The sequence below is a fragment of the Littorina saxatilis genome, linkage group LG2, assembly GCF_037325665.1.
Source record: "Littorina saxatilis isolate snail1 linkage group LG2, US_GU_Lsax_2.0, whole genome shotgun sequence".
NCBI lineage: Eukaryota > Metazoa > Mollusca > Gastropoda > Littorinimorpha > Littorinidae > Littorina > Littorina saxatilis.
Genome location: NC_090246.1, coordinates 30338833 through 30350661, shown reverse-complemented (window position 1 = coordinate 30350661; position 11829 = coordinate 30338833). Strand labels below are relative to the sequence as shown.

General features: G+C 41.0%; 1 protein-coding gene across 3 annotated transcripts in view; it reads left to right on the top strand.

Moving 5' to 3' along the window:
- LOC138958726 (tensin-3-like) overlaps positions 1-11829 on the top strand; it is a 321810-nt gene that overhangs the window by 19718 nt on the left and 290263 nt on the right. The window contains exon 1 of one of the 3 annotated variants that reach the window (XM_070329992.1): positions 6077-6130. The exons of the other annotated variants lie outside the window; for them this stretch is intronic. Within the exon in view, the coding sequence (XP_070186093.1) occupies positions 6092-6130 (39 nt within the window). The 5' untranslated portion in view covers positions 6077-6091. Of the gene's footprint in view, positions 1-6076; positions 6131-11829 lie in introns of those variants that run through there. 3 annotated transcript variants of the gene reach the window in all.

Below are 11829 nucleotides of genomic sequence, written 5' to 3'. Positions count from 1 at the left end.
TTCATCAGTGCTCACAGTCGCATTCTCCGGACAGAGTATGTCGATGATGACTGTAGTCTATGACGTTTTGACTTTCAAAGATCGTGGAAAATTTCAAGGAATTTCTTGCTATGATCAAAATTTAGGCAGTTGATGGAGGCGAGTTGGAGGTTTTTGTGACTCAACTATATAGATGTGTTCTTCATGTCAGAACGTGTAACTTCTTTATGTGAACTGAAATACTATTTACCAGTTAAAACGTTAGTTTTTGGTGGTGCTTCTACAGTGCTTTTTCGGCGGAAAACCTGCTTGAAAAATATCTGAACAGAAAAGACAGCTTACATCTGTTTGCAAGCCACTTGATTATAAACTGTAGTGTCAGTGACTTTGAAAATTGTGTAGTAGTTTCTTTATTTCAAAACTCCTTGTCGTTAGTAGTTGTGAACAGCATGCTTGCTTTATTTCTCTTACTTGTTGTTCGACCTGCCACCACACCATACTGATGTTCGTGTGAAGAAATATTGCTGCATATGTGTAGAATTCTTGACCGAATTAAGAACTAAAGAGTTACATCAAAAAAAGTGTGGGGATCGGCAGGGCGTTGCTAATGGTCATTTGTCAATGCCTGCTTTGCATATATGTCACTGTTATCTCTTCAAACGTCAACTGTGTTGTGGTTTTTCTAGTTTAATATTTTATTCCGGGAATACGGCTTTACCCCAGGTACAATGTCTGCGTGTGGTATCTCGTGTTTCCTCTGTGCAGTAAGCTTGTGCATAGGTATGTTTAACTTATGTTTTAAGCTTATTTTAGCCCATTTGGTATCTCTTGTCATCTTTGCGAGTACAATTAAGTGTGGGCAGTACATGTTTTTCTGAGGTTAACAGTATTTTTGGCTACTTCAGTTCATTTTCCCTCTGGTCGGTTTTCTCAAAGCTTCAGTCTGTGCCTCTCAGTTGTCTATCTTCTTTTCTTACCTATTTTCGCCTATGTCAAGGAAATAATAACACCATCATTTTTTTTTATCATATGCATCGCATTTTTTTCCTCGCGCATTAGCTGAACACCTATAGATGGATATCTTTTCACAACATCACTCGGGGCGGGGATGTAGCTCAGTCGGTAGCGCGCTGGATTTGTATCCAGTTGGCCGCTGTCAGCGTGAGTTCGTCCCCACGTTCAGCGAGAGATTTATTTCTCAGAGTCAACTTTGTGTGCAGACTCTCCTCGGTGTCCGAACACCCCCCGTGTGTACACGCAAGCACAAGACCAGGTGCGCACGAAAAAGATCCTGTAATCCATGTCAGAGTTCGGTGGAACACGAAAATACCCAGCATGCTTCCTCCGAAAACGGCGTGTGGCTGCCTAAATGGCGGGGTAAAAAACGGTCATACACGTAAAATTCCACTCGTGCAAAAAACACGAGTGTACGTGGGAGTTTCAGCCCACGAACGCAGAAGAAGAAGAAGACACCATCATTCTTTTTATCATATGCATCGCATTTTTTCTTCGCGCATTAGCTGAACACCTATAGATGGATATCTTTTCACAACATCACTCCAAATCCTTTTTATATTTAGTCAAGTTTTGACTAAATATTTTAACATCGAGGGGGAATCGAAACGAGGGTCGTGGTGTATGTGCGTATTTGTGTGCGTGCGTGCGTGTGTGTGTGTGTGTGTGTGTGTGTAGAGCGATTCAGACTAAACTACTGGACCGATCTTTATGAAATTTGACATGAGAGTTCCTGGGTATGAAATCCCCGAACGTTTTTTTCATTTTTTTGATAAATGTCTTTGATGACGTCATATCCGGCTTTTCGTGAAAGTTGAGGCGGCACTGTCACGCCCTCATTTTTCAACCAAATTGGTTCAAATTTTGGTCAAGTAATCTTCGACGAAGCCCGGGGTTCGGTATTGCATTTCAGCTTGGTGGCTTAAAAATTAATTAATGACTTTGGTCATTAAAAATCGGAAAATTGTAAAAAAAGATAAAAATTTATAAAACGATCCAAATTTACGTTTATCTTATTCTCCATCATTTGCTGATTCCAAAAACATATAAATATGTTATATTCGGATTAAAAACAATCTCTGAAAATTAAATATATAAAAATTATTATCAAAATTAAATTGTCCAAATCAATTTAAAAACACTTTCATCTTATTCCTTGTCGGTTCCTGATTCCAAAAACATATAGATATGATATGGTTGGATTAAAAACACGCTCAGAAAGTTAAAACAAAGAGAGGTACAGAAAAGCGTGCTATCCTTCTTAGCGCAACTACTACCCCGCTCTTCTTGTCAATTTCACTGCCTTTGCCATGAGCGGTGGACTGACGATGCTACGAGTATACGGTCTTGCTGAAAAATGGCAGCTACTTGACTAAATATTGTATTTTCGCCTTACGCGACTTGTTGTTGTTGTCTGCAACTGCGAAGTAGGGCACTTCCTGATCTGTATTGATTTGTTTTGAAAAGGCTGAGATGCTCACCAAACTAAAGTATCTCGAATGCAAACGTGCATGCAGCGAGATGAGACTTTATGGCTGACAATCTTAGATTTTATTTATTTTTCTTTGCCAATTGAATCCCCATTTTTCCTAAATGCAGAAACTTCTGAAAATCAATACCATTCTTAAGATGTGGAGAATGTGTGTTGTAAACTTTGATTTTGTGCTATGCCTGAACATTTCGTAAGTGGGTGCTAAGAAGGTAACGTTCTGCTGGTTGCCGTATAGGGGAAGGAAAAGGGAGACGGTTGCAGGGTTGGGACGGGGCGCAAACCGTGATGGGGGGGGGGGGGGGGGGGGGGGAGGGGGGAGGGGAGGGGAGGGGGGGAGGGGTGCTAGGAGATGAAACATAAATAAATGAAGTCCATTTTTGCAACAGGCTCGTGATGGGAATAGAGTTGTTTACATACAGGTCGTTATTCTTGGCAATTTGACTGATGCATCAGTCTGGCAGACTGTTTTTGTTTGTAGAGCAGCATTTAACGTTGCGTAAAAAGCATGTCTCAACAACGCGGCCTTGGACAGTCTGCTGTATATTTCGCATCAAGCACGGAGATAACTTCAGGAATCGGAGAGAGCAAATTAAAGGGATCACACCGTTGGCATATTTTCTCTAGCCGCTGGTGTGAAATCGTACACTCCTAACGCGTGCCCGACCAATCCCGAGGCTGTGTGTATATATAACTCAGTGGATACGCGATACGACATGATACGTAACGAGGGACACTGCTGTAAAATTTGTTTTTTGTCAAGCCTTTGGTCTTCTGGCTTTGGCCCGGGTGCCTCGACACCGTGATATCTTCTGACCTCGCTTTCTTGTGTTTCCCGGATTTGGCCGAGGAACAGTTTTTCATGCCTTATGCTCGGGAGTAGAGTCAAAGATACTCTGGGTACCACAGTCAGTTTCTCTTTGATGTGCTTGTGTTTGCCTGATGTGTTTATTTTACCCGGAAACCCAAAGTTTGGTTGGCTGTTGTGAAGACGTGATCGAGGGACAAGAAAAATACAGGTGATAAGGTCAGCTTTGATGGTTATGAGAACGGCTAACTCACTGACAATACGCTTTTTGTAAATCACTCCTGGCAACTGAGCTGGGTCGCTGACCGCATGTGACCGAGGCCGAATTAAATAGGCCTACATGCAATGTGTGAAAGATGATTCTCAGGTGTAGTACAGCAGTCAAGAATTTTTTTTCGGTCTGATCTACAGAGATAAGTCTTTATCTCTGTGGTCTGACCACAGTCTCGAAGCCGATGCCGTAGATCCTATAGACTGCATGTTGCTAATGAGTCTTCTTGGTTCTAATGAGTCTTGAGTCCACGGAAAAATGACTCGGATGTAAAATCTATGGATAGTGTGCTCGGCTGGTTGAAGTACATTATTATGCAGTGTCGATAGTTTAAAGTAAACTGCTGAATAAATCATCATTTGTCACAAACAAAAGAGGAAAGAAATAACAACAACAGCAAAAACATCTTAATAGGTAAGAGAGAACAAAGAAAACGAAACTGATTCGGGAAATTAGAAAAGAAGACAGCAGGTGTGCCGTTCTGGGTGCAAGCAAGTCAATGTTACGTGGACCTTGATTGACATTTTACTCGGTCTGGCCGGCCGTAGCGCCAAAACATCAAAAGAACTTCAATGACGCGGCAACAACAGCAGTGCTGGTTTTGCTTCACGTAATTGGAACCTGATAGCATCTCTCTGATGAAACCGTCGGCGACGCCAGGCTCTCCATGTAACAGTGTCAGACGAACCGGCGTATCGTTCACAATTTGTGCCGTATCTATACATACGAATCAGGGTCGTATTGTAATGTACGTTGCAACTTCGTTGGTGAGGTTGTCTGGTACAGATCACGCTGGTCCATTATTAGTACCGGTATTTTGCGCATCAGTGTCCAAGTTTGCGGGCCATAATACCGTATGTAAACGCATCGGTTTTGTATTCTTAGAAACTTCGTGAGTTGACAGGCGTGCTGTTCGTGTACAGACGTCTCATGCTTATGAGCGGCTTTGGTATTTTGTTCTCGTACACGTAAACAAAAATCAATTACAAATTTGCACCGTACGTGTAAGCATCAGTGCAATATTCTTGTACACATTGCATGTTAACAGGTGCGTTGTTATAAGGTGCATATATCACAAGCTATTTGCTGGTAGTTTGTTTCGAGGCACATGCGAAATGCCACTTTACATTTGAATGTATCTGTTTGTACCAGTGCCACATTCCATGATCCGATACACTTTGTGAGTTTGTTGGTTCGTTGATCTGGTACGGAGAACACGATAAGTTCACAAACAGTGCACATTGGAAAGTCTGTTTCCAAAGAGTCGCATTCTTGTACACATTGTAAGTTCATTTCCCCCTTGTTCTGGTACAGATAACGCAGGCTCATTAATTAATTAGCACTGGGATTTTTGTTAGTACATATCAGTAATTCACCATGCTTGATCCTGGTATCTTAATGTCCGTGCAGGGAATAACTTTAAATATTGCTATTTCATATGTTACGTGGATTTCCATTGGTCAATTGGGCAAAACTGAGCTCAGTGCAAAAGTGATATCGACGACATTTCCGTCGATATCAGTTTTGATATCGACGACCTCTTTATTGCTTCCCCACTTCAAAAACAAAAACACCTAAACTTAAAAACAAACAAATATATATGAAAATGTAATTATCCCAGAATTTAGTTGAGCAAGTGAATAAAGAATTTTTGGAAGGAAAGACATTTTACAATACTGAAAAGTACAAGAACAGAGCGAACAAAAAGAAATAATAATCAGAGGGAGGGATATGGAGCAGCCAAAACTGAGACAAATACTTTTGTAATTTCTTTACAGTAATACAAAATGTCCAGAGAATTAGCAATATATCTAACATTGACTGACTGTGTGACGATATCTTCTGCTATTGGTCTGTTTCGACAGTGATATCAAAATCTCGACCTCCGGTCTCGATTTTGATATCACTGTCTCAACAGACCATAGCAGAAGATATCATCACACAGTCCGTCAAAATTGGGAACAAGCAGACCGTCACATATGTCAACGTCTTTTGTTTCATTTTCTTCAGTTCGTGTTGTGAATAAATGTTCCTTCTTGTGTGGAACTTGTACTTTGAAACATGTACGTACAGATCGAGTTTGGGATTTGAATTCATGAGGATATCTTTTATAATGATCGAGGATTCGAATTCAAAGACTGGTGGACGTGATAGTTTTAGACATACTAAACAGTGGATGTGTGACACTTTCAAAACATGAATTTCTTTTTGCACTTGGTTAAATGTGTCAAATCTTCATCAGCCCTTCTTTATCAAACACATCCATTTTCACGGTTTACTGAAGTTTTCGACAGTGTCAGTTCAGTTTGATTGATTTGTGTATGAAACTGATGCACTGCGAGCAAGGAAATTGACATGGTTTTGTGTAAAAGTCGAGTGCAAAGTGTCTGAAAGTGACACGCGTTTGTGGTGTGGATACGTCAGTCATGGATACGCGTAATACGCGTCAGTGATGGTCTCTTCGACGTACGGATGACTAATTACTGGATACCTTACCCTCTGAGCTACTGTGGATACCGTCTCATCAGACATGGATTGTGGTCTTTGTGGCTGTGCTTCGGCCAGGAAAGTAAGTTTGTTTTCTTTCTTTTTGTCTTGTTTCATTTTGTTTGTCTTTTTTTTTTAAAGTCGATCAGGAGGGTCAGGTTTGTTTTTGTTTATTTTTTATTGTTCTGTTTTTGCTTATTGAGCGAGGAAACAACATTTTGTTTTCCTTATTATTGTTTTGATTTGGCTATTTGATTATTTGATCAATTACCCTCCGAAAGCGGCGTATGGCTGCCTAAATGGCGGGGTTAAAACGGTCATACGCGTAAAAACCCACTCGTGCAAAAAAAAAACAACGTACGAGTGTACGTGGGAGTTTCGGCCCATGCATGAACGCAGAAGAAGAAGAGGAAGAAGAAGAAGAAGAAGAGGAAGAAGACCAATTAGCTGCAAATGATTACACTTCTCTCATCATTTCTTCCGACGTTACATTTGAATCTTCAAGACTAGTGACCTCTGTTCAGAAAAATCAGCTATTGAACGACGATGTTGTTTTCTTGTTTAGCCGACATCACGAGGACATTTCTGCCGCCCGTAATGATTTGCTGGATGCTGGTGCGATGTGCCACACTGATTTGAATTATTGAGCCCTCGTTAAACACACTCAGCGCAAATAGCTTTCTAGTGCATTAATTTTCTTCTTGAGGTCGTTTAGTGCATGTATGACCAGGCTGCACGTGTGTGTGTTGTGTGTGTGTGTGTGTGTGTGTGTGTGTGTGTATGTGTGTGTGTGTGTGTGTGTGTGTGTGTGTGTGTGTGTGTGTGTGTGTGTGTGTGTGTGTGTGTGTGTGTGTGTGTGTGTGTGTGTGTTGCGGCGTAATGTAACAAACGGGACAGATGCCACCCATACATTACACCGTCGAATCGACCTAAAAAAACACACCTGTCGGTGCCCTATCAAACGCTAATTGACAATATTATCATCAGAACTGATTAATGAAACATACGGGACAGATTTCACTTATAAATTACACGATCAAACAGTTAATAAACAATACTATAACAAAGCTTGCATACTGAAATAATACGAGACAGATTTCACTTGTAGATCACATCGTCAAATCATTGAGAAAACAATCTGTGCGCCAGCTGGTGGGTTGTTCCACTCCAAAGTGGGTTGTGCAATTCTTTATCGATCCCACCTGACCGAGTATTTGTCAGCGATAACTCTTTCTACCGACACAAATGGGCCAAGAACCTTGGGTTTTTCCTTGTCCCGGGATGCTGTGTTTGCTCCCCTTGATGTACAAATGCCCGCAGGGAAGCAGAGAAATGTCCCAAAAATACCGCAACACAGGCGCTTGCAACTTTTTTTTTATGTCATTGTTGTTAAATTAGTGATATATTGTAATTTTAGGCGTGCTGATGCTTGAAATAGTTTTGAAAACGAGAACCGGGTGGGTTTTTTTACATGTAAAAAAATGAAAGTAACGTGTCCGTTGACTTTTATAGTTGGTGGATGTTCAACTAGAAAAAGTCTAAGTGTGCCCATTACTAAAACAAATTGTGCTTCTGATTGTAATAAATGCCACCAATCTCCCTAAATTTCTGGATACGTGCGTGTGTGTGTGTGTGTGTGTGTGTGTGGATGGGTGGGCATTTAAGGGGATGGTGACTCAGGGAGGGCGAAGGGGAAACTTCACAATGTGTTTTGACAGCAGAAGAAAAGTTTTTTTTCCAAGCGACTTTGAAACGATTATCGACCACAATTTGACCTTCAGCATATTTCTGTAATATGTTAAAAATATCGATTCTGTTGAGTGCTTTTCTGTAGTTCGGGGATTTAATTTTTCCCCTCATTAATCAAACGTTTTAATTACGCCATTCTCTCTTTCTCCCAGCCCCTCCCCCTCTCTCTCACTCTCTTTCAGTCTTGCTCTCTCTCTCTCTCTCTCTCTCTCTCTCTCCTCTCTCTCTCCCTCCGTCTCCCTCTCTCTCTCTCTCTCTCTCTCTCTCTCTCTCTCTCTCTCTCTCTCCTCTCTCTCCCCCCCCCCCTCTCTCTCTCTCTCTCTCTCTCTCTCTTCTGATTCTGTCTGTCTGCCTGTCTGGCTGTCTGTCTGTCTCTCTATCAGTCTCTCTCTACCCCCTCTCTCTCTCTATCTCTAACCCCCCAAGCTACCACTGACCTTGTCCAGTATTACACAAATCAGGTGTGGTCAGTCAGTACAACATTAATGCTGACCACACACGGAGTAACGAGGTCACAAACCAGGCAAAACTGTCGGTCTCCCATTCATTGAGGAGCCAATATACACGAAGACAAACAACGGGCGACACGATAGTAAAGTCAAGTCTAGTGGGCAGACCTGTTTACCCCTAACACTTGACAAGAGTAATGGTCAAGTAAAAAAATAGTCATCTGATGACCAAAGTAGTAACCCAGTGGTTACAAACGCCAACATTTCATTAGCAACACAAACCTAATTTGAAGCACATTTGAAAATCGTAGTCTGGACTCAAATGGAGTATGTTCCCCCCCCCCCCCCCCCCCCCCAAAAAAAAAAAGCCTAAAAAATAGTAATACATGACTCCAAAATAGTAAGGGTAAACAGGTCTGCTAGTGCGACATTCATGTTTGGGTTGAAGGGTCCACTCTTGTCATGGGAATTCTGGATAAACAAGGAATCGGTAGAGCTCTTGGTTCGACGCGTACTTTGATTGAAGTTCGAGGATCAGAATGATAGAAATCATCGCGCATTTCTTTTCCTCTCCCTCCCTTCTCGGCTCTCATCCCTTTATGCGTTTTACTTGTTGATTGAGCGGGGATGTAGCTCAGTCGGTAGCGCGCTGGATTTGTATCCAGTTGGCCGCTGTCAGCGTGAGTTCGTCCCCACGTTCGGCGAGAGATTTATTTCTCAGTCAACTTTGTGTGCAGACTCTCCTCGGTGTCCGAACACCCCCGTGTGTACACGCAAGCACAAGACCAAGTGCGCACGAAAAAGATCCTGTAATCCATGTCAGAGTTCGGTGGGTTATAGAAACACGAAAATACCCAGCATGCTTCCTCCGAAAGCGGCGTATGGCTGCCTAAATGGCGGGGTAAAAACGGTCATACACGTAAAAGCCGTGGGAGTTTCAGCCCATGAACGAACAAACAAACAACTTGTTGATTGTTATTTAGTTGACTCTTCTGTTGTGGATGTGAGGACATGTGTTAAGAAAAAGTGTAGCCTTAAACTTCTCCTGCAGAAATATTTAGCAATTATGTACATTCAAAACTCAATTATAGTTGATGGAAAGCATTGTCGCTTACGGATGTCTAACTTAGCTCTAAAAAATTGTCTTCTACGACAAATCGGCAAAAGATGTACGTTTCAAATGTGTGTGCGTGTTTCATTTTTAGGGTCAAAAACCCCATGAGACTGGCTAGCTGATTGATTCAAACTGGCTCGACTACACATCTACTAAAGAACAAATTCTTTCAGGGTCGTAAAACTATCTCTTTTTTTTTTTTACCTCTCTTTGCAACGACACAGTTTTGAAGAGTCGATGTTCACCAAAGCAAATATGAAGAACATACTTTTTTGCTAAATCCTTTCGTGAGACTATTACAGCGAACCCCGGACATGTACATTAAAAAAATCCACACAGAATTGCTACTCCGAGGTCGCCCATAGAAAAAAAAGAAAAAAGAATACCAGAACCGTCTTTAAAACTTTCACTTTGCCATCTCTGCTAGTCGAATAGAACGCTATCGCGAAAATCTTTTTCTATTCAACCGAGACTATTAAACTTACAGTAAACTGTTGTGGCAATTATAATATTTGGGTTGAAAAGCATCTCAGTTTGTCACGAGTTTTGGCAGGCTTATGTTCTTTTGTATTATTTGTGATACACTACTAAGGGTACTACCGATGGCGACCAGAACAAATTCTAGGTTAATATTCTGAAATATATGACTGCTTTGGAGGATCAACATAGTTACACAGTTCAAACAACCATGCACTGGAAGCGGCAAAGACAGATAGACAGACAGACTACCATGTGCTTCCACGCACACACTCTGACTTTCACCCCCCGCCCCTCAGGCCCCGGCAAACACAACCGTGTCTTCTTATTCTTAGTTTCAGTTTGTGATAAAAGTTATTAGTGTAGTCCAGCGTTTTTGCACCAACGCGGATAAATTAGTTAGAAAGTTATTTTCGCTGTTTCGTATAATTGCACTTCAAGAATTCCCCGCTGCCGGGATATGAAGAGCTGCCTGCCTGCAATCCGTACAGTAAACTGTCCATGAGAACGGACCCGGGGGCAAGACGAAGAGTCTATTATGATTGTTGAACACTCTGGGGGTTCCAGAAGAAACTGGCAAAGCTATTTCCATTCAGTACCTGTTCTTGGTTTTGAAGAAGGTGCGTCGGTCTGATTGTAACTGACTGACCTTCGGAAGACATAGGCTAAGGTAACAAAGAAGGTATAAAAACCAAGAATGGTAGGTAATTGGAACGTTATTTTATTACCTACAATTTTCGTTTTTCGATTCTGAATTTTGGAACGTTTTTCGATTCTTGCCAAGAAGAACAAGTCGCGTAAGGCGAAAATACAATATTTAGTCAAGTAGCTGTCGAACTCACAGAATGAAACTGAACGCAACGCAACGCAGCAAGACCGTATACTCGTAGCATCGTCACTCCACCGCCCGTGGCAAAGGCAGTGCCCGTGGAATTGACAAGAAGAGCGGGGTATTCGTTGCGCTGAGAAGGATAGCACGCTTTTCTGTACCTCTCTTCGTTTTAACTTTCTGAGCGTGTTTTTAATCCAAACATATCATATCTATATATTTTTGGAATCAGGAACCGACAAGGAATAAGATGAAAGTGTTTTTAAATTGATTTCGAAAATTTAATTTTGATAATAATTTTTATATATTTAATTTTCAGAGCTTGTTTTTAATCCGAATATAACATATTTATATGTTTTTGGAATCAGCAAATGATGGAGAATAAGATAAACGTAAATTTGGATCGTTTTATAAATTTTTATTTTTATTTACAGTTTTCAGATTTTTAATGACCAAAGTCATTAATTAATTTTTAAGCCACCAAGCTGAAATGCAATACCGAAGTCCGGGCTTCGTCGAAGATTACTTGACCAAAATTTCAACCAATTTGGTTGAAAAATGAGGGCGTGACAGTGCCGCCTCAACTTTCACGAAAAGCCGGATATGACGTCATCAAAGACATTTATCAAAAAAATGAAAAAAACTTTCGGGGATTTCATACCCAGGAACTCTCATGTCAAATTTCATAAAGATCGGTCCAGTAGTTTAGTCTGAATCGCTCTACACACACACACACATACACACACACGCACACACGCACGCACACACGCACATACACCACGACCCTCGTTTCGATTCCCCCTCGATGTTAAAATATTTAGTCAAAACTTGACTAAATATAAAAAGGAAGCGAGTGCTGTCACTGACACTTAAAAGTACAAAGGCCCCGTAATGTATTCTCCATGCATAAGCCCATCTTATTAGATAAAAAATAAAATTTCTTCTTTATATATTATTTTCACTTTTAATATTATTTTCTTCCTTTGTATTTTAATGTACAATTGTGTCTGTGCTTTTTAGTGTTGAAGTACTGTGGTTTTTCCCGTGTAACCTGATTTACTTCTTTACACAAAACCTCGGGCTTTTTAATTTTTTTAATTTTTTACCACGTCTACACACATCAGTGGAGCCTAGCAAAACCAAACTGTGAGATCTGGCCAGAG